The sequence below is a fragment of the Oryctolagus cuniculus genome, chromosome 7 (genome assembly GCF_964237555.1).
Source record: "Oryctolagus cuniculus chromosome 7, mOryCun1.1, whole genome shotgun sequence".
Lineage (NCBI taxonomy): Eukaryota > Metazoa > Chordata > Mammalia > Lagomorpha > Leporidae > Oryctolagus > Oryctolagus cuniculus.
Genome location: NC_091438.1, coordinates 28,039,322 through 28,067,133, shown reverse-complemented (window position 1 = coordinate 28,067,133; position 27,812 = coordinate 28,039,322). Strand labels below are relative to the sequence as shown.

Sequence of the window (27,812 nt, the reverse complement as noted above, 5' to 3'; positions counted from 1 at the left end):
ATTTTTTTCTTGTTTTGTTTTGTTTTTGTTTGTTTGCTTTGCCAGAGTGTCTTGGCTTTCCATGCCTAAAATACTCTCATGGGCTCTTCAGCCAGACCCAAATGCCTTAAGGGCTGATTCGGAGGCCAGAATGCTGTTTAAGACATCTGCCATTCTGAGTTTGCTGTGAATGCAAACTGGTAAAGCCACTATGGAAGTCAGTCTGGAGATTCCTCAGAAACTTGAATATAACCCTACCATACAACCCAGCCATCCCACTCCTTGGAATTTACCCAAAGGAAATTAAATTGGCAAACACAAAAGCTGTCTGTACCTTATTGTTTATTGCAGCTCAATTCACAATAGCTAAGTCCTGGGATCAACCTAAATGCCCATCAACAGTAGACTGGATAAAGAAATTATGGGGCATGTACTCTATGGAATACTATACAGCAGTAAAAAAAACAATGAAATCCGATCATTTGCAACAAAATGGAGTAATCTGGAAAACATCATGCTGAGTGAAATAAGCCAGTCCCAAAGGGACAAATATCATATGTTCTCCCTGATCGGTGACAACTGAGCACCTAAAAGGAAACCTGTTGAAGTGAAATGGACACTATGAGAAACAGTGACTTGATCAGCCCTTGTCCTGACTGTTGATGTACAACTTAATACTTTATCCCTTTTAGTATTTCTTTTGTTCTACTTAATACTATTGGTTGAACTCTGTAATTAACACACAATTATTCTTAGGTGCTGAAATTTAACTGAAAAGTGGTCTCTCTTATATATAAGAGTGGGAATAAGAGAGGGAGTAGATGTACAGTTTGGGACATGCTCAATCTGACTTGCCTCAAATGGTAGACTTAGAAATGTGCCAGGGGATTTCAATTCAATCCCATCAAGGTGGCATGTACCAATGCCATCTCTCTAGTCCCGGTGATCAATTTCTGTTCACAATTGATCATAATGATAGTTCTAGGAGTCAAAGGGATCACATAAACATTCTTCTAAAATAAATTGAGTTGCATTTTGAAAGTTCTTAGATTATTTTTAATTAAACAAAAGCCTTGTGTTAATCCAGCTCCTTTGTCGGGTTTATCACTTCCTCTGCTGCTTCTCTTTCCAATGCACAGTCATTTCAATCAAGCAACTAGGAGCAGCTGCAATGAAGCACACAGTGTTGGAAGCTAATAACTAAAATTAGATTATCAATGACATTAGCTTATATGTTCAAGGCTGAAATTCTGGTACTCCACTCTTTCTCCTGAAAGGAGACACTTCCTCATCACCGCAAGTCAGACTCCTGTTATCAAACTGAATCCATATCACATCATTAGGCAGTGAAACAGACCCAAAGTAGAAAGTGAAACTATATACTTTTTCTGCCAAGAGAAAGACTAAGACAAAATGAGTAATGGACTTGCTTTCATACGATTATTTTGACTAGTGCCTTCTTAATTAGGGGAAGAAGTTTGTTCAAGAGAAATGGTACCAAAGAAGAAGGAAATGTGATGAGGGCAAGGAATGGAGTCTAGATTTTCTCCCAGCCATCGGGGATGCCGCTGTAACACCCATCAGCCAGGACCAAGACAGCTTAGAATTTCTAGACATTGATTCCCACCCTCTCCGCCCCATACAATCTAGATACATCCAGGTAATTTCTTTAAAGTACTTTTCCTGTTTCACTCCCTCTTTCAGAAAATCCACGAAGTATATACATGTCTCAATAGAGTCCGTGCACATCTAAGTGTGTGCATTTCAGAATGTGGACATGATATCGTTAGTGAAAATTTGTACCTATGACGTCATCAGTCATTTCCAGACTTGCACTGTATCCCTTCTCTCCTTTGCCGTCAGCATGACAAGGGGCACCTCCGAGGAAAAATACCCCTGTCCCGAAGCGCCGCTGTCCCACCCGGTCCTCACCACGGCCGCCGGTCAGGATCGTCCGTGGCTGTGCAGTGCGAACATCCACACCGGGATGCACTGCTCTGGAAAGCCCTCCTGCTTCTCCTGGCCCAGCACCACCAGCCCACTCTTGCGAATGAGGCTCCGGAGGATGTCCATGTCCCGAGTGACACTGCTGTCCGAGAGATCGAAGACGCAGCCCTCCCGCGCCACATTGTCTTTCAGCACGATGACGCCGTTTTCTTTCAAGCCATCTCGGCACCGGGAAAGAAACGCAAGAAGGTCCTTATCAGTTAGGTACCCTACAAACGGGGCCAAGTAGACGGGGGAACAGGATGAGACAGAGGGGAAAGGAGTGGGGAAGGACACAGAGGGAAGGATCCAGGGGTCAGGTGTTCACCCATTCGCAAATTAAGTAATGGTCTTGTTTTAGTTGCTTTGAGAATTTAGATAAGAGAACGTGAATGTTCTTTGAGGAGGCTCAGTGCCCTGTCTGTGAAATAGATACACTGCCAGCATTATCTACCCACAAGCACGAGATAAATGATTGTCGGCCCAGGAGTCCCTTCATGTCCCCTGGATAACCCAACTGCATTATAATACTCCTTTATGTCTCTTACACACACACACACACACACACACACACACACTACAAAACCTACTTCCCTGCCATTTCGTTTCCTGGAGATTTAAATATAAGAACATCTAGCTCTGTCAATAAATGAGGATGAAACTCTTTTAGCCCCACCTTTTAAATTCTTACCAAGTATTTACATAATTTCAAGGATTTAGGTTGGTCCAAAGGTATTCACTCTTTCACTAGGGTGAGAATTAGGTTTGTACAGAGGCTGTTAGGGGGAAAATGTGAGGAACTGGACCAGGGCAGTGACACCAGAGGCCAGCTAATTGTTCTAAGCCCATCTCCACCTAAATCTCCCCCAGTGTCCTTGGCAGACCCCACAGCTGTCTTCTCTAGCTAAGAAGAGGAGAGGGTAGAGGGATGCCAAGCAGGACTAACCGGAAACCCACTGAATCCAAATGACATCGTATCTCCCGAAGGGGGGTGTGAATTCCTGCAGGCTGTAGCAGTGGTAGCTTTCCACCTTGTCACCTTCGACCTGCAGGTAGTTCTGGGCTTCGAGGAGGAAGGACTCCATCATGTCCACCAGTTCCACACTGTTGAAAACAGGCAGCAGCACGTTCTTGCTGACTCGTCCTATACCAGAGCCACAGTCCAAGGCGCAGTCTGTTCCAGCTTTCCCAGGCCCCTGGAGAAAGGTACCTTGTGGAGCACTTCAAGCACGGAAGCCCTCCCTGAGTCTTGGACCCTCCAATTACTTCTGTAAGCCGACTTTATTTACATCGGTTTTCAATAATGAAATGCACCATTTGAAATGTACAGTTAAATGTTTGGACAAATGTCTACAGACATGTACCCACTTCCACATTCAATCACCTTTTTAAAAAACATAAAAAAAACTCATTCCACCTACCTTATTTTATACAAATATAGGTCTTTGAAAGAACTGTAAACTAATAATTTTTAAAAATAGTATCTTAGATTCAAGCACTTGGAAAATTTCTCCAAGAAATGGGCCATTGGTAACCCTATGAAAGTAAAACTGGTGATCGTAAGTTTGGGTTGAATACACAGTTAAATGAATCTGTACTGTATGTTAAAACATAGCTAAAAATGTATAACCAGTCACACTTTTTTGAGTTTTAAAAATCCATTCAAATTTGAGTTTTAAAAATCCATATTTGGAAAATTGAAATTATATTTTTTCAAAACAGAACTTGGGCACTCTCAATTATCTCCTGCTCTTGTCTGGTTGGTAAATTTGGGGACCTGAGCTGAGGAATGCTAATTGCTCTGTTCTCTGGGCCAGCCCTCTATTTCATATCCTTACCTGATGGCACACAACATGTTCACATGGATAAATGGTGATTTCAGCAATCTCCTTTAATGCTAAAAATTGTTTTCTGCTTTTTGTACCAGAAACGACATGATTTGCTGGGCTCAAAACCCTGAAAATTGTCATTTTAAGTAGGTCTGTGCACTGAATTAACTAGGGCTGAGGGAATAGGGAGGTGGTTGGTAGAGAGAGAAATCAGCCAATGCAAACTTTCTCAAATTTGCTTCTATAAAATTAAAAACGTTTTCTGATTTACAAAGATGCAGCTGGTCTAAATTATTTGGCCATAATTGTAATGGCTGCTGAATAGGTTTCGTGCTAGAAATTACAGTAACAAGATACTTGAAGTTGCCAATCAAGATCTTATGGAGAAAGCTTACTCTTGATTTCTCAGGAACTAAGCATAAAAAAAAAGAAAAAGAAAACATTTGGCTGCGGATCAAAGGTGAGCACAAGCAAGGGAAACATCAAAAAAGCTGCTTTCCATTCCACCCAAAGGCCTTCCTCATGCTAGAAAGATACATGAAGAACAAAAAGAGAGGCAACTCTGGCTTCTTTTCAAGTAGGACAATAGCCATGAGCAGTGAATGCTTACATGGAGTAAGTGCTTTTCGTCTTAAATAATTATTATAATAATAAAACTCCACAGGATAATGATTATTAGCCCCATTTTGGAGATGCAAAAACTCAGATTTCTAATCATACATAGCAAGCTGCAGAGCTAGAATTCGAAAGAGAATTGTCTGAATTCAAAGCCAAAGCCAGTTCTAACTTAGAGATGTCATTGCAAGTGCAAGTCTGATTTCCTTAGTAGTGTCTGTCTCATACTATGTTAAAAGGAATTCTACAGCTTCATTCATTCAGCAAGAAAGAGATCTGTGATTGATTAGTGATGCCTGCCTCAATGATGAGGAGGGTAAGTAGTAGTTCACTAGCATATGTTTGCCATTATAACTTACACTATGCCAGTTCTTCATTCAACTCATTTAATCTAAATTAACTCAGATAAAGGCCTACACTAAAGGTTTATTTTGTGAGTGCTATACCAAAAAAAAAAAAAAGAGAGAGAGAGAGAGAGAGAAAGAAAAGAAGGCACCATCTTCGAAGTATATTTAAATGTAAGGAAATTCATTTAAGCTACTAGAAATGACTTTATTAAAAGAAATTTTGTATATAAAAACAGATTCTTAGTTACCAAGTTTTTTAAAGAAAGTTTTTATTTAAGGAATACAAATTTCATAGATATAGCTTTAGGAATATAGTGCTTCTTCTCCCTGATACATGCCCTCCCACCCCAATTCCCATCCTACCTCCTACTCCCTCTCCCATCCCATTCTTCATTAAGATTCATTTTAGTTAACTTTATATACAGAAGACCAACTCTATACTAAGTAAATATTTCCACAATTTACACACACACACATGCACACACACAAAAAGTATAAAGTGCTATTTGAGAGCAAGTTTTACACTTAATTATCATAGTACAACTCATTAAGGACAGAGGTCCTACATGGGGAGTTAGTGCACAGTGACTCCTGTTGTTGATTTAACAATTGACACTCTTATTTTTTATGTCAGTGATCACCGGAGGCTCTTGTCATGAGCTGCCAAGGCTATGGAAGCCTCTTGAATTCACATACTCCATCAGTGTTTAGACAGGGCCATAAGCAAAGTGGAAGTTCTCTCCTCCTTTCAGATAAAAGTACATCCTTCTTTGATGGCCTCTTCTTTCCACTGGGGTCTCATAGAGATCCTTCATGTAGAAGATTTTTGACACAGTTTCTTGGCTTTCCATGCCTGAAATGCTCTCATGGGCTTTTCAGCCAGATCCAAATGCCTTAAGGGCTGATTCTGAGGTCAGAGTGCTGTTTAGGGCGTTTGTCATTCTATGAATCTGCTGTGTGGACTGCTTCCCATGTTGGAATTTTCTCTCCTTTTTAATTCTATCTATTGCTATTACCAGACACTTGGGCTTATTTATGTGGTCTTTGACACTTAATCCTATCTATATGATCAATCACACACTTAATATGATCACTTTAACACGTAAGATGGCATTGGTACCACCCACCTTAATGGGATTTGGAATCCCACAGCAAATTTTTAGCTTTACCCTCAGGGTAAGTTCCTGGGAATGTGTACTGTACAGCTTATTATTCAGCTTATTATTATATAGCTCTCTTACTCCCACTCTTATTATTTACTGGGATCTATTTTCAATTGACTTAATACACCTATGATAAATTTTATGTTAAGTAAAAGTTCAAACAATGGTATGAAGTAGAAAATAATAATAAAAAAATAATAAACTGTTCCTCAACAGTCAAGACAAGGGATGTTCAAGTTATTGCTTCTTATAGCATCAATTACATTTCTACATATTTCCTTTTATGTGCTTTGTTAGTTATCACAGATCAGGGAGAACCTATGGGATTTGTCCCTTTGGGAGTGGATTATTTCATTAAGCATGATGTTTTCTAGATTCATCCATTTTGTTGCAAATGACCAGATTTTGTTTTTTTTTAACCACTGTGTAGTATTCTATAGAGTACATATCCCATAATTTCTTTATCCAGTCCTCTGTTGATAGGCATTTAGGTTGATTTCATGTCTTAGCTATTGTGAATTGAGCTGCAATAAATATGGACGTGCAGATAATTCTTTCATTTGCTGATTTCAGGAGTGGGATGGCTGGGTTGTATGGTAGGACTATCTTCAGATTTCTGAAGTATCTCCAAACTGTCTTCCATTGTGGTTTTACCAGTTTGCATTCTTACCAACAGTGGATTAGGGTACCTTTTCCCCTACATCCTCTCCAGCATTTGTTGTTTGTTGATTTCTGTATGAAAGCCATTCTGAATGGGTGAGGTGAAACCTCATTGTGGTTTTGATTTGCATTTCCCTGACGGGCTAGTGATCCTGAGCATTTTTTCATGTGTCTGTTGGTCATTTGGATTTCCTCTTTTGAGAAAGGTCTGTTTAAGTCCTTGTCCCATTTCTTAAGTGGGTTGTTTGTTTTGTTGTTGTGGAGTTTCTTGATCACTTTATATATTCTGGTTGTTAATCCTTTATCAGAATTACTTATAATTTCAGAATTACATGGTTTGTAAATAATTTCTCCCAATCTGTTGGTTGCCTTTTACTTTCCTGACTGTTTCTTTTGCTGTACAGAAGCTTTGCAATTTGATGCAGTCCCATTTGTTAAGTTTGGCCTTTATTGCCTGTGCTTCTGGGGTCTTTTCCAGGAATTCTTTGACTGTGCCAATGTATTGCAGGGTCTCCCCAATGCTCTCTAGTAATTTGATAGCATCAGGTCATAGATTTAGGTCTTTGATCCATTTTGAGTGGATTTTTGTGTAAGGTGCAAGGTAGGAGTCCTGCTTCATGCTTCTGCATGTGGAAATCCAGTTTTCCCAGAACCATTTGTTGAACAGAGTATTCTTGCTCCAGGGAATGGTTTTAGATCCTTGGTCAAATGTAAGTTGGTTGTAGATGTTTGGATTGATTTTTGGCATTTCCATTCTATTTCATTGGTCTATCCATCTGTTTGTGTGCCAGTACCAAGCTTTTTGATTATAACTGCCTTTTAATATGTCTTGAAATCTGGTGTTGTGATGCCTCTGGCTTTGTTTTTGCTGTATAAGATTGCTTTAGCTATTCGAGGTCTACTGTGTTTCCAAATGAATTTCAGCATCATTTTTTTCTTGATCTGAGAAGAATGTCTTTGGTATTTTGATTGGTATTGCATTGAATCTGTAAATTATTTTCAGAAGAATGGAAATTTTGATGATATTGATTCTTCCAATCCCTGAACATGGAATTTTTTTCATTATTTTGTGTCTTCTTCTATTTCTTTCTTTAAAGTTTTGTAATTCTCGTCATAAAGATCTTTGACATCCTTGGTTAAATTTATTACAAGATATTTGATTTATTTTAGGTACTGTGAATGATATTGATATTAGAAGTTCTTTATCCAGTCTACTGTTGATGGGCATTTGGGTTGGTTCCAGGTTTTAGCTATTGTGAATTGAGCTGCAATAAACATTAAGGTGCAGACAGCTTTTGTGTTTGCCAATTTAATTTCCTTTGGGTAAATTCCAAGGGGTGGGATGGCTGGGTTGAATGGTAGGGTTATATTCAGGTTTCTGAGGAATCTCCAGACTGACTTCCATAGTGGCTTAACCAGTTTGCATTCCCACCAACAGTGGGTTAGTGTCCCTTTTTCCCCACATCCTCTGCAGCATCTATTGTTGGTAGATTTCTGAATGTGAGCCATTCTGACCGGGGTGAGGTGAAACCTCATTGTGGTTTTGATTTGCATTTCCCTGATTGCTAGTGATCTTGAACATTTTTTCATGACCCTATCGGAATAAGATCGAAGTCGGTGAACTCAAAAGGCTTCCATAGCCTTGGCAACTCATGACTAGAGCCTAGGGAGATTACTGAAGCCATAAACAAGAGTGTCAAATTGTTAAGTCAACAACAGGAGTCACTGTGTACTTACTTCTCATATGGGATCTGTCCTTAATGTGTTGTCCAATGTGAAGTAATGCTATAACTTGTACTGAAACAGTATTTTACACTTTGTATTTCTGTGTGGGTGCAAACTGATGAACTCTTTACTTAATATATACTAAATTGATCTAGTTTGTTCTGACTATATTATTTCCAGAAATTTGTCTTCCAGTTCTGATACTTTTTCTTCTGTCTCATTCTACTGTTAAGGCTCTCTACTGCACTCTTTATTTGATCTGTAGAATTCTTCATTTATAGTATTTCATTCTGACTTCTCTTTAATATTTCAATTTCTTGGGAACACTTTTCATTTAGATTGTGAATTTGTTTCTGGTTGTTTTTAAGTAATCTGACAGTTAATTTTCTGAATTCCATTTCTGGCATATCCTCAATCTCTTCTTCTTCAGCTTCTATTATTGAAGAAGAACTGTAGTATTCCTTTGGGGGGCTCATACTGTCTTCTTTATTCTTATTAAGGCTCTTTCCTTTGTTTTGTTTTTTTTTTTTTTTTTGGCATTTCCTGTTACTTTCTCTTTAATATGTGTCTTGGTGCTTGTGGTGAGATTTCCCTCTGCCATGTGTCTGTGTGTTACAAGTGGAAGCATGCAGCCCAGGCTCCAGGAGTCCTGCTTACTTCTGGATAGAGATAGAGAGCTCTATTGCATTAAGCTCTGCCTAGTGGGGCCGGCTCACTTCTCACTGCTGCATGAAACGAGCTCGGGATTTCGATATTTAGGACTTCTTTTTGTACAGGTTTCATGGTGGGGGTGGAAATTACTCTGAAATGTTGTGATCCTTGTTCCTGGATGGGGGTGTTGTGAAGTGGCCCCACAATTGACAGGTGTGTGCCCGGGTGGCAAATGCAGTAGCCCCCTGCTTACATTCAAAGATGTAAACAAAAAATAGGGCTTCTCCCAGCCAGTTGCAGGTCTGGTTAGGGGGAGAGGGGAGACATAGATGACAGGGGTGTACCCAACCTTCTGTTTGTTTCCCTATTTGTCCCACTTGGAACTTCAAACACAGTTCACCAGGTTCTACTACCCACTGCTCTCTACAGCTCCGTGGACTCACAACCTCATGTCTCATTTGGTCCACGTGGGGGCAGGGGTCAGTCTCCCTGTTCAGCTTCTCTGCCATGCCACTTTTTGCTCCCTCAGCATGGACCCACTCAGCCTCTGTTGGACTCCTGGGCTTCTCTGTGTGAAATTCTTACGGATCTGTCACTGGCTTCTATCCCCTTTCCTTATTAACTATCTATTTTGCCATGCGTGATTCAGAACACCTTATTGCTCTAAGGCCATATTGGCCCCTCCCCTACCAAGTTCTTTTTATCATTTCTTGGCCCCAAAAGCCTCCTATTATTCTTGTTAGTATAGAAAGTGGTTTTAGAAGTAGAAACATGGAACAATAAAGCAAAGAGACCATAGAGATTTATGCCAGATGACTTCAAGAAGGTCACAACAGCTGAACTCCTTTTTCTCAATGAATAAATAAATTTGAAGCTGTTTTGGTTAAAATGAGGCAGGCTCTCACTCACACAACCTTTCCATCATTCTTTAAGGAAGCCCTTAAGGAACCTCAATAAGAAAGAAGACATTTAGCTCAGCACTGAAGATACCCTTGTCCCACATGGGAATGCCTCAGTTTCATTCCTGGCTCCCACCAATTCCAGCTTCCCACCAATGCAGACCTGGGGAGACAGCAGTGATGGGTCAGTCACTGGGTCTGTGCCACCCATGTGGGAGACCTGGATTGTGTTCCTGGATCCCAGCCTTGGCCCCAGTCCAAGCATTGGGGGAGTGACACAGCAGATGAAGGATTCTGTCTCTGACTCTCAAACAAATAAAAACAAATCCTAAGAAAAAGTCCCAGAAAAAACTGGCATTTTTAAGTCACTGATATCTAATTCCTTGCTCTTCAGACAAAGAAAATGAGGTCCAGAAAGGTGAAATATTTTAAATAGAACTTCCTTGAATATTCTGTCTAGTTAGTATTTTTCACCAGTTTAAAAAATGTGATAATTGTCTATAGTTATTCTTTTTTTAACTTTATTTATTTATTTATTTATTTATTTATTTTGACAGGCAGAGTGGACAGTGAGAGAGAGAGACAGAGAGAAAGGTCTTCCTTTACCGTTGGTTCACCTCCAATGGCCGCCGCGGCCGGCGCACCACCCTAATTGGATGGCAGGAGCCAGGTGCTTATCCTGGTCTCCCATGGGGTGCAGGGCCCAAGCACTTGGGCCATCCTCCACTGCACTCCCTGGCCACAGCAGAGAGCTGGCCTGGAAGAGGGGCAACTGGGACAGAATCCGGCGCCCCGACCGGGACTAGAACCCGGTGTGCCAGCCCCGCAAGGCGGAGGATTAGCCTAGTGAGCCGCGGCACCGGCCTATAGTTATTCTTGAAATCACTGTTATTTGAAAACACAGAAGAAATCTTTCACTTAATGTTATGTACTTGTAGCCTCTCTCCACTATAGCCTGATTCCCTCCATTCCATTTAATTCTACAAATTGGCAGTATCTTCCATATCCTGGAACCAGCGATTTTTCCCTGTCTCTCATTCACCTACAGCTCCTCTAAGAAGGGGTATTTAAAGACTTATCCCTCTGGGTCAGTCTGTGACACAGTGGGTTAAGCTGCTGCCTGTGACACCGGCATCCCATATGGCTGTCAGTTCGATTCCCTGCTGCTCCACTTCCAATCCAGCTCCTTGCTAATGCACCTGGAAAGGCATTGGAAAATGGACAAAGTCCTTGGGCCCCTGCACCCACGTGGGAGACCCAGAAAAAGCCTTTGGCACCTCACCTGGCTTCAGTCTGGCTCGGCTCTGGCCATTGCAACCATTTGTGGGGTGAATCAGTGGATGGAAGAACTTTCTCTTTCTCTCTCTCTTTCTCTCTCTCTCTCTCTCCCCCCGTAACTCTGCCTTTTACATAGAATAAAAAAATCTGAAAAAAGAAGAAAAAAAGACTGATCCCAGGGACAACAGCTATGGCCTTTTGGATACCAGGATTGCTGAAGCTGTGATTATGTTGAAATCTAATGCCCTTACATTAATGTGACCAGCGTGATTCCAAAATGAGATTTTTTTCATCTTCACATTCATTTATAAAATCTTGTGTTCATATAAAATATTACTATAACTTCATTTTAGATTTTATTCTGTTATTTTGTTTTGAACAATATTAAAACCCATTCAGTGGAGTTGAAGACTGAAATAAAATAATTTAATGCCACTATTTAAAAACCATGAAATTTGGCAAGATAGGCCCAGATTTTTCAGTCATCCAATCTTTGAGAAAAACCTAAAATAAATACCTTCAAATATTGATTACTATTTATGAATTGCTAAAACCGAAGGAAATTATTTGCTATGCCACTGACATCATCTTGGTATCATTTGCTTATTTACTAAAATACACACATTTGCAACTAGTTTAAATACCTTTTCCCACTGTCCTATGTTACTAGGTGTTGGCAAGAAGGTAAAACTTTAAACTACCTGCCTTTTCCCAATTGACACAAGAATAAATCATGTCAGATATCCATATTCTTTAACTCCTTGTTTCTTGACCTGGATACTAATTTAGTAGATTATTAAGGTCAAAGAACCAAAATGTCATTTCTTTAAAAAGACTGTGTTTGTTCTTAGTTAGAGGTCACAGCTTCACAAGTGAGCCTTGTCTGCTCAGAAGGATTCCTTACGTTTGTTTGAAAGGAGCAGGCAGCATCTTTTCCAACATAAATATGCAAGCACAGGGCTGCTTCCTTTCCTTGGCCTGTGGGCGTGCTTACGAGCTCTGTCTGACCAGCATCCCTGTGGTCAGCTTGGCATTCCACACAGAGTGACAAGACAGCTGGATTACTAACTAAGCTTCTGAAATGCTTTGGGATCAAAGTCGGTCTCACCATGAGGCAAGTAGGAGGGGTTGCTCCGAGCCAGACTGAAGGAGAGTTGAGGTCTATGGTGCACACACACACACACACACACACACGCACACATAGGCACGCACAAGGCAGGGATTTTTCTGCTTCATGAGACAAATGGAAAAAACATGTCATGGTTAATAGCAGGAGTTTGGTGTCAGACAGACCTGGCTAGGCTTAAGTCTCAGCTCTGTCTCTTGCCAAATGTGGGATCTTGACAACTTATTTGACCTCTCCAAGCCTCAGTTTCCACAACCATAAAAACAGAGCTAATAGCAGTACTTAGCTCCAATAAATATTTTGAAGAGCAAATGAAACAACACTTCAAAAGTGTGTAGCAGAGCGAATGTCAGTTTGAGCTTTCCGTGAAATTAGTCAGCAACACTGATGTAGAAATACTCCAGGAGGACCTGACCTGTAAACACTGCTGGAGCCCCCAAGTCTCTTGTGACTACAGTTGAGATCCAGACCCTTCAGCCTCTGTGGATATCCCAACCTGATCATATTTTCTCAATTGTCAGACTACAGATTCAGGCACTGGGTGCTCCAAGGAATTTGGATGTGAAGTGAACCTTACTAAAACACTAGGGATATTCTAAATAGTATACTTCTAAACAGGCTGACAGGCTAACCCCAAATCCCAATATTTATAATGTACCTTTATCTGAATAAATTAAGCTCCAATTTTAAAACAACCTACTTAACAATGGATTGGAATAAACTCTTTGCCAGTTAGGACTTTATGTTTTCAGTAGGACCACCAGCAGCTTTATTATGTGAGTTAAGCCTATCCCAACAACTGAATAAGTTTCTTATAGGAAAACTTATTATGAGTAGTAGTAGCAATAAATTAGATTCATTGGGTAGTAATTTTGCTCATTAGAGCAGATACTCAACATGAATTATCTCTTTGATTTTCACATTCTCCTATGATGTAACTTTTATGCCACTCTGTCCTAGTCACAGGTGAGAAAATTGAGTCTTACTGCATTTGAGTAACAAGCCCAATTTTGCCTACACATTAAGTAGAAGTGTAATGATGACTTTGAAGTGAAAGTTTTCAGTCCCTATACTCTACTATCTGTTCCCACATGACATGAAAGTAATAAGTGAGGGTTCATTCATCCAACACCAACACCAAAGGATCACATTCTTTCAAGGCAAAATCTGAGCGATGTATTAAATAATATAAAGGGACTCTACCATTTCTATCATTTTTATAGTGAACATAAGCAAGCATTTCCTTACTACATCTAATTTGTATTACAGGGAATCAATAAATCATTCAAGATCCCAAAGGGCATGGTCGCTCATCAGTCATCTGGGTGTCAACTGTTTATCTATGAGACTCTAAAAGAGACATCTTCTTAATCCCTAAATGGTAATATAAGCACTGCTAGTTCATCTTCCCCTGAAGCATGTAAGACTAGCCGATGCTAGGAGGGTAAAATGTCAAGTGGGATAAACCAGTGGTTTGACGTGGTCCATCCTTTCTGAACATCTTAAAACAGGCTTTTAGGTTGAACTCTTGGCTGAGCCATATGGCTTTAACCTGACTTAAGTGATTACACAGATGCATGTGAGCTCAATGTTTGTAAGAACTTTGTCTTCTCATCAAGCAGCAGTTGGATAACTCACCCCAACAAATTTCCTTAGAAATTCTCGAGAGGCCTGGATATCTGGGTTGGACAGTTCAATGAAATTTCCCATCATACCCTCTTCAGTGGCTGGTACTTCTTGGTAGAAATGTTTGGCTCTTGCATAGAACTGCATTTCACCATCGATAACTTGGCTTGTTAAAGCATAGAGTTTCACTGCAAATTAAATATTAATAGTTATTTCTATTTATATGGTAGAACAACCTCAATCTTATCATGCATTGTATCTCCTTTTAAAAGCTCATAACCTTGTGCTATGGAGGAAAGGGCAATGATTTGAAATCAGAAGATCTTAGTTTGAATCCTGGGTTACCAACTTACTTACTGTGTAATACTGGGAAAACTTATTAACTCCTCTGATCTTCAAGGATCTCAGCTATAAATCACAGTCATGTAGCATTTTTTATTTAATAACTTTATAGTTTAGTAAACCTATAGTTTACCACTGTATAAAAGTTGAACAATGTTTGCTGTAGTATAATAAAAAATGTCATGCTTCATGGAGAGTTTTATTTCTGATCTCCAAATGTTTTATGAGGATTTTAAAGTTAATTTTTATTTCTAATAACAAAGTAGAGATAGCTATTTTTCATCTCTTTTTAAAATGAAACAAATTCCAATGTCTTTATACCAATATTACAGAAATTTACTTGATCGCTATCTCCTGAAAATAAAGTATTACAAAGAATTAGACAAAATATTTGTTGAGTAGAGATTATGTATTTTGTAGTGTACTAAGCATATTCAAATATACTGAATCATTTCATTATTTCAAAACATGAAATTATTTTAAGACATTTATTTTTATAAAACCATGCATTTCAACTTCTGAGGAGTAAATGAAAGTTTATTTAACTATAGTTTATAACCAGAAACCCATCATGCAGATACAAATTATTTTCATTAAAAGAATACTTTGGAGGAAATGGTAAGAAGTGGATAAAAAAGAAGATATTCTGGTTCAAGACTATAAGCTAAGGACATGCATTTGTCATCCCTCTCTCCCAATACTCCCTAAAAATGCTTTGAAGAGTAAATCCAATAACAATGAAGAAAATGAGACTCATTGATTGACATTCATGATGTCAATAAATTTCAATAAGTTAAGAAAAAGAAAGAACAAAGCTAAATATTTTCGAACCACAATAGTTGCAAGAAGAAATTACATTCCACTTAGAGTCAATAGGAGGCAGTGTACAAAAGAGAATGGAAGTCTAATAAATGAGAAAATCAAACAAAAGTCTTTCTACAGGACAACCATACAAGAGGACAAGTGCACCCTTCTGAAAGTAAGCGGCAACACATTTACAATCCCAAAAGAAAAATATGTCTCTTCTCTAAGTATATAAATAAAACGACTATGGAGAACTAGGTCATTAGCACTGAGATCCTATAACTCTACTCATTTTGCCATATAGAAGATTCCAACATCTCAGTCCAAGAACTCACACTCATCAGAGCCTTGTAAGATCTACTTGAACATGTAGAGATTATTGTTATACTTTCTATTTAGGGAACAAGTACATTACAGAGGAAACCTTATTCATCACCTAGAATCATTTACCTTGTCCTTTATTCTTAAATGTGGATAAACAATGATCTCAAAATATGAGAGTAAAATAGCAGCCTGAAAGAAAAGATTGAGATAAACAATCAGAATTGACCTCAAAGGAAATAGAAATGATTCAGGAAATGGATGAGAATTTAAACAAACAAGAAAGCTAATTTATCCTTGAAGAAATATGAGAACAGGTACATCTATTAACCAAAGATAAGACACTGAAAAGATGGGAAAAAAATAACAAAGAATTCTCTGAAATTGACATTTTGATTACCAAAAACTTTGGAAAATAAGACCAAGTAAATTTCCAGAACATAAAACAAAAACACAGATATGGAAAATAGTATTAAAAAAAAAACTAGACCTATAAAGACTGAATTTAGGAGGTCCATCATCAAGCTAAGCAAGATTCTAGAAAAGAAATATAATGGGGTAAGAAAATTATTAAAGAAATAGTAGAAGAAAGTTTCACAGAACTGAAAGGGATCATAAGATTCAACAAGAACTGAGCAGCATGAATTTTTTAAAAAATCATATTTACACATATCCTTAAGAAATTTCAAAACAGAAAGAGTAATAAGATCATAAAGTTATTTCAAGGGGGAGAAGTGGTTGACCTTCAGATATGGTTGCCAGATTTAGCAAATAAAAATACAGAACTCACAATTAGATCTGATAAACAATGATTCATTTATTTGTATAAGTACATCTGAAATATTACACATTATATGAGATACACTAATACTAAAAATTATGTGTTGACTATGATAAGTTGAGTTTTAACTGGCATCTTATATTTTACTGGCAACCCTATATTCAAAACTGTAATCAGGCTGATAACACAGATCTCATCAGAAACACTGGAAAACAATGACATATTGCCATTTATAGTCTGATGGAAAATTATTTTGAAGCTGAGTTTGATACCCAAACTGCCAAAGATATTTACCTCCCATGGATTCATTCTTCAGAAGCTTCTTGAAGCTATATCCCAGCCCAATGAAGATACATGATGTAAAAAGACGCAATTAACACAGGAATCCAATGAAAAGAAATCCAAAAATGACAGCTATTTATCAGATCTAGAAAGAAATTAGTTTATATTATAAGAGAAAACATAGGAAAATGAGAGAATATGCATGATTAATGAAGATTCAATTAACAAAGAAATCCAGCGAAAAGAAATCCCTGAATAACAAGTATTTATCAGACATATGAAGAAATCAGTTTTTAAAACAAAAGAAAGCACAGGCTACAAAAACAGTGTCTACAAAAAGTAGAATGAACTGGATCCAATGCAATAGGCAGAGTAAGCAAGAAACAAGGGGATATTATAAATGTTCGAAGTTAGACATATTTTTAATCTCAACCACCAAAATAAATAAATAATCCAAAGCTCCAAGAAAAATACCATGGTTCAAATATGACGTGGTAATGTCATGTAGAAAACAAAAGTAAAATGTGGCATAATTTTGAGTAGAAAGAATCTAAAAGATAGAATCATTTTAAATCATTTAATCTTAACTAGGAACGTTTTTCTTTAGATAACATCAAGATTCTGATATTGAAACTCTAAATCTGATATTGCCTCTAAATTAGACAGCAATTTTATAACTGTAGTTTGATTGTAAAAGCTTAAAATCCAACACACATCACTGCATGTACTGACTATATCTGTAGAGTTACTCATGCCTTCTTCAACTTGAAGACACTAGAGTCAGTGTTTGGACCTTAAATGATCATGAATTTGCAGAAATGGATTCAAGGATCAGTTTCCATGTATACCAGTTTCTGAAGACTAACAATATTATATACTATGTTCCCACACATACCAACTATTATATATAGATCATTATTTTCAAAATACAAATTATTAAAAAGTTTTAATAAATACATAGATGTTTTTGTCAGTTTATACACAAATAATACACTGATGGAGGAAACACAACATTTAAAGTAGTATCTTCACATTCAAAAACACTGGAAAGCCCTGATGCACACCACTTGGTAAACACCCTGACTTTCACACTTAGTAAAGTGTCTTTAAATAGGAAGTGACTCAAATGCTTATAAATTCAACAAGGGTGACAAAAATCAGGTATCACCATCTCAAATATATGATTGTCCTAAATTCTTTTGGATGTCTAGGAAAATGAGGTTAGAAAATCACAGATCACAGAGTCTTACAAGGATTGAATACTGCTCTGGGAACACGGGCAAGTCACAGCCCAGTGCTCTCCTTGATCCAACCAAAGCAACAGAGCAGCCACACTCATCATCACCTGCTTAGGTCAACTGGTTGATGTAGGCTATGAAAACTCTGTGATCTGGAAACAGGAATAGTCCATTATGCCAGCAGCATGTAGACCACAAGTGAATGCCAGGCTCAGCAGGTGTCAGACTCAACAGGTGGACTTTTATGGTTTACAGGCTTGAGTTCTCATTTTCACCTAATTGACAGCAACATTTCGCTAAAAAATAATACGAGGTGTGTGCCAGCCCCAGATTCTCTCCCTCCTGATAGCTCCTACGTTGGTGCATGCTGACTCAGATAAAGCAGTCAGCAACCCATGTCTTTATTATAGAAATAAGTCTACTGGTTTGTTCCCATAAAACAGCGATGTCCCTGTGAAACATGGGGTAATCTAATAGAGACTAAATTCTCTATTAGTTCCTTACATATTATGATACTTACTTCTTTACCTACATTATAGACCTTCCAACTCTATTTACTGCAAAAAGAAAAACAGACTACAAGCATTTTCCCTGAAGGAGAACAAAGATCTGGTGGATGTTCTTGGGAAGTTGAATATCCAAGTGAGTGTACACTGAGAGAAACAAGAAACATAAAGACAACCTCTCACAGAGATAAAACCTAACAAGGGAAAGTTAAACTCATGCCCAAAAATGAGACTAACAACAAATGCCAGGGAGTCCAACAGATACCTGTAAATAGAAAAAACCATTAGGGAAAGTCTTTCAAAAAAGTGTGAGCCATGAAGCATGCTTTTGATTTTGGCTAGTAAAAAGAGAGAGAGAGAGAGAGAGAGGGGGGGGGGGGGAAATGTTGATAAAATTGAGAGAATTCTCAAATGTCTCCTTTGAGAGAGTTTTTTCAGGTAGCAAGAGATTTTCTGTTCAAATTCTGAACTTCTGACTTTAAGATAAAATGAAATGGAGTTTACCTTGAAGTGATGATGATTTGTACTACCTTTTCTTATAAAACTTTTGAGACAAACAGAATAAAAATGCAAAAGTCTTAATATAAACCTGAAAGGAGATATTGATGTAATACCAGAGACAGGTCCAAAAGTCAAGCCAATATTATTCAAGTTGCTGATAAAATGAAGGCTTTTTTTTTAAAGATTTATTTATTTATTTGAAAGTCAGAGTTACAAAGGAAAAGAGAGAGAGAGAGAGAGAGGTCTTCCATCTGATGGTTCACTCCCAGATGGCTGCAATGGCCAGAGCTGCGCCAATCCGAAGCCAGGAGCTAGAAGTTTCCTCTGGGTATCCCACTCTGGGGCAGGGGCCCAAGGACCTGGGCCATCTTCTACTGCTTTCCCAAGCCATAGCAGAGAGCTGGATCAGAAGAGGAGCAGCTGGGTCTTGAACCGGCGCCCATATGGAATACCTGCACTTCAGGCCAGGACATCAACTCGCTGCGCCACTGCGCCAGCCCGGGAGGCTTTTTTTTAATGGGATGGATAGAGCTACTTCAGCCTCTTTAATCCAGATGTTACATCTGCTTGTCCACTGAAAACTGATCTGAAAGTCTCCAGAAGGTGACTAGACTAGCTTTAGGCAGCAATTTCTAAAGGATTTGAGGCTGAAGATATTGGGTCAAGCTAGCCCTTTATTTATTTTTGTTGTTGTTGTTGTTGTTGTTGTTGTTTTTAAACTTTATTTAATAAATATAAATTTCAAAAGTACAACTTTGGGATTATAGCGGTTTTTCCCACCATAACCGCCCGCCCTCCCACCTGCAAACCATCCCATCTCCTACTCCCTTTCCCATCCCATTCTTCATTAAGATTCATTTTTAATTATCTTGATATACAGAAGATCAACTCAGTATATACTAAGTAAAGATTTTAACAGATTGCACCCACACAGGCACACAAAGTATAAAGTACTATTTGGAGACTAGTTTTACCATTAATTCGCATAAGGACAGAGATCCTACATGGGGAGTTAGTGCACAGTGACTCCTGTTGTTGATTTAACAATTGACACTCTTATTTATGGCGTCAGTAATCACCAGAGGCTCTTGTCATGAGCTGCCAAGGCTATGGAAGCCTCTTGAGTTCTCAAACTCTGACCTTACTTAGACAAGGCCATAATCAAAGTGGAAGTTCTCTCCTCCCTTCAGAGAAAGGTACCTCCTTCTTGGATGGCCTGTTCTTTCCACTGGGATCTCACTCACAGAGATCTTTCATTTATTTATAAGAGAAAAAAATACCGAATTAAGAGATACGTTATAAAGGGACAAGACTTCTCAAAAAATATATTTGCAAGTAGGCACTTCTCAATTTAGCAACTAAAGAGGTACAATAAGTCATCAATAAGTTTATTGAAAATGTAAATTATGAAACAACTATGCATGCATTTCAATTTTTTTCACCAAAAATTATCTTTTAATTCAACTTTTCACAAACTTTGAAGTCCCTAATAACAGTTAAAATAGGAAGAAAGGGGCTGGCACTGTGGTGTAGTAGGCTAAGTCTCCGCCTGTGGTGCCACCATCCCATATGGGTGCCAATTGTGTCCCAGTTGCTCCTCTTCTGATCCATCTCTCCGATAATACCTGAGAAAGCAGTTGAAGATGGCCCAAATACTTGGGCCCCTACATCCACATGGGAGACCCAGAAGAAGCTCCTGGCTCCTGGCTTTGGAACAGTCCAGCTCTGGCCATTGCAGCCATTTGGGGAGTGAACCGACAGATGGAAGACCTTTCTCTCTGTCTCTTCCTCTGTTTGTAACTCTACCTTTCAAATAAATAAATAAATAAAATCCTTTTAAAAAATAGGAAGAGAGAAGGAGAAAGGGTGGAAGGAAGGAAAAGTGAGAGAGGAAGAAGGAATGGAGGGAAAAAATAGTATCTTAGAGTATGACATCCGGGGAGTTCCCTGAAAGGTCTGAACACTAATTAATTGTATGATAACACATTAGCCTCAGTTTCTTCTGCTGTAAAATGAGTTAATGAAACTATTGTACTAGATTTTTGCATTTATTGAAAGAGATAATTTGTGTAAAAGCATGAGAATATACTTGGTTTAGAGTAGTGGCTCAATAAATGTTACCTCCCTTACTCTGATTTTTCACCAACAGAGTTAGGCGGGTAGGCAGGACTGTATTGGTTTTCCTGGTGGAACTCAAAGATCTGGATATGCCAGGATGCTAGAAAACTCTTAATTATCAAATCTCTGAATTTCCCAAATAAGCCCTTTATGTTTGATTTGTTTCCTACAGACTTTAGGTGTCTAGTATTTCTCATCTTCATAATAAGGTACAACCCTGAACTTGCAGGACACATTTTCCGTTTCAACAAAGGACTAGTTCAGTGTTCATGACTTCATTTCAGGATTCAATGTAGATGAGGTAGGAAAAGATGGGGTGCACAGGGTGTGGGGATAGAAGAGTGATCCAATTTCCCCAGTTCAGAAAGGCATCCATTCAAAATCCTACCACACATCATATCCCTTACCTGCTTGATGAGTATCTTCCTAACTCTCTGTTGCTTCTTGAACACTCTGCTTGATCTACTATCAAATTTACCAAAGACAAAATACAAGATACAAAGTTTTATGGTGAGATTTTGCATCTTACAGTCAGAATCGGATTCAACAGCCCTCATGTCTCCTCTGCATTTCTGTCGAATCCTTTGGTCATCTCTGTTATATTCTTACATTTTAAAAACAGATTATCTGTACTAGTCCCCCTTCTACAATAAATACTTCAGGATAAGGTTATACCTTATTTTCCTTGTAACCTCAGAATTTACCATTATACTTAACTCAAAGTAGAACTTCTTTGGATATTCATGTAATAAGTGCTAGCTTTTTGTTCTGAATATAATATATAGGTTCCACAAAGTGGTGAACAATTGTAGGGAAAATTAACACAGAACACGGAAGTCAGACCTTTGGTATGGTTCATGAAATATCTGTCCTCCTAATTACACATATCCAAATAATTAAAAATTATCATTGATCAAACATAATATATGCAAATATATCTTTGATCAAACATATATAAATAATACATTATGTAATTATCATTGGTCAAACATATATATGCAATACATATGCAAAGCATTTCTATCTAACTGCATATCTAAGATAAACATTAAATATCTTTCCACAGAAGAAGAAACTAAGGCATTAAGAAGTTAACTGAGGGGCTGGTGCTGTGGCACAGCTGGTTAAAGCCTTGGACTACAGCACCAGCATCCCATGTAGGTGCCAGTTCAAGTCCCAGCTACTCCACTTCCAATCCAGCTCCCTGCTAATGTGCCTGAGAAAGCAGCAGAGGATGGTCCAAGTCCTTGGGCTCTGCACCCATACAGGAAACCCAGAAGAAGCTCTTGGCTCCTGGCTTCAGACCAGCTCAGCTCTAGCTGCTGTGGCCATTTTGGGGAGTGAACCAGTAGATGGAAGACCTTTCTCTCTGTCTCTTCCTCTCGTTGTCTGTAACTCTACCTCTCAAAGAAATAAATAAATTTTTTTTTAAAAAAAGAGAAAAGTTAACTGAAGAGACTGGCATTGTGGCATAGCTGGTAAAGCTGCTGCCTGTGATGCCAGTATCCCATATGGGCACTAATTCATGTCCCAGCTGCTCCACTTCTGATCAAGCTAATGGCCTGGCCTGGAAAAAGTGGAGGATTATGGCCCAAATGTTTGCACCCCTGCCACCACTGTGGGAGACCTGGAAGAAGCTCCTGGCTCTTGGCTTCAGCCTGGCCCAGCCCTGGCTGTTGCAGCTTTAGGGGAGTCAGCCAGCAGATGGCAGATCTCTCTCTGTGTGACTCTGTCTCTGTCTCTCCCTCTCTCTCTGTAACTCTTTCAAACAAAATAAATCTTAAAAAAAAAAAAAAAAAAAAAAACAGGAAAAAAAGAAGGTAACTGGATTGTCGTCCAATTTAAATCCAGTACTCATAGCTCTTCCATCTCACATTTGGTACCAGAAAATATGTGTGTATCTGCTAAGTTAAAAAGAAACTTATATCTTCTTTATTTATTTAAAAGAAAAATTATTTTATAGAATTTTCACTATAAATGGAACAGTAAACATCATGTACAATGAGTTGTGCAACAATAACCTGCCAGAGGGATGAAATGAACTTGAAAAATGCCACTAGCCGTAGGGTGAGTTTCATTCTGGGAATTCCAAATGTTTTAGAGGAAATGTTTTAATGAACTCTGGCCTTACTTGTGATGGCAAAAGGTAGACACTATTCTCAATTTTCTTCCCAGAGACTGATTCTTCCAAAAAGGGACCAACGAGAGAGCAGTACTCACATGTGGATATTTTCTATATATCAAGCATTGTCCTAGGCACTTTCATATCATTTCTTCATATTACCTCTTTTGATCTTCACAGTTTCTCTGCAAGATTGGAGTTATGATCATCACTTGCCAGATGAGTAATACAAGAATCAGAAAAATCACACAGAAAAGAAGTGCTGTAGGCGAGCCCTTGTCTATTCAAATGCAATGCTTTTGATCATTCTGCTAAATTACATAGAACCACTATTCTAATGTGAAGTAAGGCTAAGCCTTTAACAATGTCCAGGAGTATTAGATTCCTTCTCGAAAATATAATTAAAAATATTCATTGTCTTCTATGTATTCAGAAATATGAATAGTCCTAGAATTATTGAGGTTTAACCTATGTGATCATCTCCCGTTCGGCAGTGTACAGACTTTGAGCACTGATGTATAAACTGGAGATTTACACTGATTTGTTTTCCTAGTCTGTGTCCTATTTGTTCACAAACTGTCACCTTTGGAAAATTCATTCACTCCAAGCCGCCAACTGAAGTTGGGCTGGTGTAACTAGATCATATTAACCTACTTGCTGGCTGAAACTGCCTGTCTAAGGCAAGAAGTTGGAGGGAGGAAGGAAGGAAAGACAAAATCAAAGCATCTAGTTAGTCACCCTTCCTTCCAATTACCCCAGACAACAAACTCTCTGTGCAGGCCCTACCAAGGTTCCCCAAGGCTTTTGAAAGAAGTGCTTCATTTCTATGAAGTCTTGAAATCATCAAGAGTAGGGCAAGCCAACTCTAAAGCACTTCACCAGAGCTGCAGAGGGAGCGTCTCTGCTGGCTGAGTATTATCTCCAAACTGAGAAGCATGGTGTCTGCTGTAGCCTGAAACTCATATACTGAGTTAAGTTCATGGTCTAGAGAGGATACATGGTGACTCTAACACAGACCCAGGTCAGAAGGAAAAGAAGACACACACTGAGAATTGACTGCTTACTTTCACGTATATACCTGCATTTACTCCCTCAACTGGCCCTGATACAATTTTGAGGAAAATAATATTTATAGACATTTAGTAACTTGCAGACATCACCTCTCCAGCAGTAGCAATGGAAGATTTTGAACTAGAACTTTGCTGATACGCCATTATTTATTAATGGGAGGTCATTTAATTCATTTAAGATAGTGATTGAGTTCTTTTTATGTGCCAGGAACCATGGTAAACCCTAAACAACTAACTCTGGTAGTGGAAAAATAGAGGCATCTCTATTCTCATGGGAACTAGACTCCAAAAGAGGAACAAATACAGGCAAATACATTGCATAAATATGTTATAACTTCCAGGGGTGGAGGAATCAAGAATTTAATGAGGTAAGCCGAGTTGGGGGGAACCTCTATGGGAATAAGTCACCCTGGCAGATGAGACTTACATGCGGTTTCCTTTCTAAACATTCAGTGTCTGCCACGACAAGAAAGAGCTGCAAAAGAGCCGGGTGGTAAACATAGAAGAGGATAGTCTGTCTTCCCAGCACCCTTAACTTAAAAAGCTTCTGAGGATAAAGGAAAAATTATTTGTTGATTTACCTCCTTTATCAGGTTATAAAATCCCAAAGAAGATAGACTTGTCTTATGGAGGCTTAGGTTTTCTGCAGTGCAATAATTGAAATTCCAGAAATGTCACTGGCATGAAATATTGCTAAACTGATCAGAAAGAAGAGATGGAAAAGCAATGTGTTTCCCTTGTGGTAGAAACATTGACTAGTGACCAAATGTGCAAGTGTGCCCTTCACATTACCCAGGGCCTGATAGTGCTGAGCAATGATCTCTACACAGAGGTAAGTAAGTCCTTCAGAGCCAAGTACTCTCTGCTCCCTCACCTTGCCTTGGGGGCTGGTGATGTTCCACTGGTAGAGACTCTTATCCTCTTGGATCTCTGAATGCCTATGTGGAATATGGCCCCCACCAATAACACATGCAGAAGACAACACAACAAGACTAGAAAATAAACTTTGATCTATTCAGCCATTGAGATTTCTGGCCTTATTTGTTACTCTTGCATAGCTTAGTCTGTACCAACTAATGGAGTCCTCGATTTCTATCAACAACAAAGTACTGTGGATGTGGTTAGCACATTGACTCTCAGGAGAATCTAAGGCCCAGGCTGAATCATCCGGGTAGAAAAAATAAGCAGCACCTCTTTATGGAAAACTGCAACGAAATAAAATGAAGTGGACTTTGGCTTGGGATAGACTAATCGTTTCCACACCACGTTTATAGAACTGGGTAGGTGCTCTGGAAATGCCCCAGGAGTCACTGATGAGGATAACAGGATACACCCAGAAAAGTTCCCTGCCCCCAGTGAAGCTTCACTTCTTCTTATGTTTTACATTGGGCATCCATGGAATAGTTTGTCAAAAGATTTTTCTTTTACAATAATGTTTTAAGTAGATATAAATCATTGATAAACCATTAGCACATTCAGAAAAGAGAAAACCACATAAAATCAAAAGAACTACAAAGTCGAAAAGATAATAGAAGGTTTGAAGCCAAATTCAAATTATAGTCTACTTGTCTCAAGTGAGTTTTCAGAAGAAATATTTTATTCTTACTTATTAATTTTTTAAAGATTTTGTTTATTTATTTGAGAGGTAGAGTTACAGACAGTGAGAGGGAGAGACAGAGAGAAAGGTCTTCCTTCCGTTGGTTCACTCCCCAAATGGCCGCAACAGCCAGAGCTGCGCCAATCCAAAGCCAGGAGCCAGGAGCTTCTTCCAGGTCTCCCATGTGGGTGCAGGGGCCCGAGCACTTGAGCCATCTTCTACTGCTTTCCCAGGCCGCAGCAGAGAGCTGGATTGGAAGAGGAGCAGCCGGGCCTAGAACCAGTGCCCATGTGGGATGCTGGCGTCGCAGGTGGAGGATCAACTTACTGCGCCACAGCGCCGGCCCCACTTATTAATTTTTATTCTTAATTTTTAATTCATCTTAGACTTTCAGGGAGGAGTTCCTTTTCTCTTTAATAATTATTTTTAAAGTTTGTCAGTCGTCTGCTTCCTAGTCTCTTCCCAGTTATTTTCATTGATCTTTAATCCAGTCTAACACAAGACGACTACCAAACGACTCAGTGACGTATGGTCCAAAGAATATTTCCAGAAAAGCAATGCTCTGCCCATGTGTGGAACAACTAGAACATAATCACCTACCAGATAAATTGCTCTAATTTGTCCATTTGATAAAGATGAAATGTCCTAAAAGATTTACTTATGGGCAATTTGATCTACCAGAAAGAGCCCAGGACTTTAGTTCTTGATTTCAGATTACTATATCTGCATGAGCTAGCATCATCTCTGAATTTTCTATCCCTCATTTGAAAAAGTAAATGGTTGGATGAGGAATTAGGGTGGCAGGGGTGGGGAGGAACAATGACACTTTGTCTATCACATACATGGTGTAAGGATCAATAAAATCATAGATGAGAAAGTTTTTACACAAACGCTGTATAAATGTGAGGTGAAGATATTTGTATGTCTAGAATTAAAGATGCAAAAGAAATGTATTCATAAAAAAGACTTTTGTAGGCTGCTAACATCCAGTTTCTTGAATGTATAACCAAGAATTATGTAGCTCTTTACACAGCTGGAAACTACGGCCACATGAAGTGAACTTAAGAAAATAGACGGGCCTGATACACAGTGTTCCTGCTTTTGGGGAAAATACAAATCTAAGGGGGGGTCCTTCACCCTTTAATTGTGAGTTATTTCCTCTTCAGTGCTGCTTAGAATGCCCTGAAGTAACTCCTTTCACAGAGGCTGAGAAAAGTAGACAAACCAGATAAGCTTTTTATTGCTCTATTGTCCAATTCCCTGAAAACTAGAGGAAATAACGAAAGCAGAGGCAGACTACTACCCAGGTTTTTTTCCTTAATATTCAAAGAGTAAACTAAAATCTGTCATTTTAGGCTTTTTGACTGTTCTTATGACTCAAGAAGTCCAGAGAAGATTTTATACACACACACACACTCACACACACACACACACACACCCCTCAGTCCCATTTTGATCTATTATTGTGCAGTCTTACGTTTTAATTCTACCACTGTACCTCACTTAATATGGTATTTCACTAATTCTCTCATCTTAGAGTTACTAACCCTGACCAACCTTAAGCTTTTGCAAATATTAAAAATGTCCTTCTAAGCTCAAGAAGTGAATTTCTATATGCCTGATAGGCAACTGACACCCAGAGAAGAAAATCACTATGCCTGAGGGAGCATGGAAATCCCAAAATAGAATCTTGCCTTGCTAAGCAGCATTTGATTTTGACTCTCCCTAGAAGAATGCCATTGAAGCCCTTCAGGCCACCAGCACTGGTTGAGGATTCTGTCTGAAAAGTGCCCGTTGTTCTAGCTTCTCTTCCAGAAACCCCACAAGCTCATGCAATATTTTCAGTCCTTTCTTGCTCCTTATCTGGTATCTCTGACTCACTTACCCAGAGGAATCTTTTCCAGCAGGTAGAGGTAGCTCTGAAAGAAGTCATTGCGAATGGCTCTGTGCAGGATAAAGGACATGCTATGTCGACAGAGTTCATCGTCGGTCTTCTGCCAGCGGGATCTAAAGGCAAAATGGGCTCCCAGGTGGGCCATGGGAAGGAGGGTAGAAATATTCCTACTGAGAAAGGAAGCTTGCCTGGCTGCTTCTGTGAATTAGCCTTCTCTTCCTAAATGAACTTGAGACTGTCATTTTAAACCAGTCCCCTGTCCATCTATATCAGGACAGGCTGTCATGGGGTGTGTGGGGAGGGGCAGCAGCCATGGGGAGGTCAGGCTCTTGGCACACCCACCGTCTGATTG

General features: G+C 38.9%; 1 protein-coding gene across 1 annotated transcript; it reads right to left on the bottom strand.

Moving 5' to 3' along the window:
* Positions 1-304: 304 nt before the first annotated feature.
* On the bottom strand, positions 305-27,723 carry NTMT2 (N-terminal Xaa-Pro-Lys N-methyltransferase 2). The gene is made up of 4 exons (XM_002715210.4): positions 27,452-27,723; positions 13,897-14,072; positions 2,912-3,161; positions 305-2,195 (listed from the first exon to the last, which is right to left on the bottom strand). Exons 1-4 carry the CDS (start codon positions 27,603-27,605, stop codon positions 1,924-1,926), a joined length of 852 nt encoding a protein of 283 aa, XP_002715256.1. The 5' UTR covers positions 27,606-27,723; the 3' UTR covers positions 305-1,923.
* Positions 27,724-27,812: the final 89 nt, after the last annotated feature.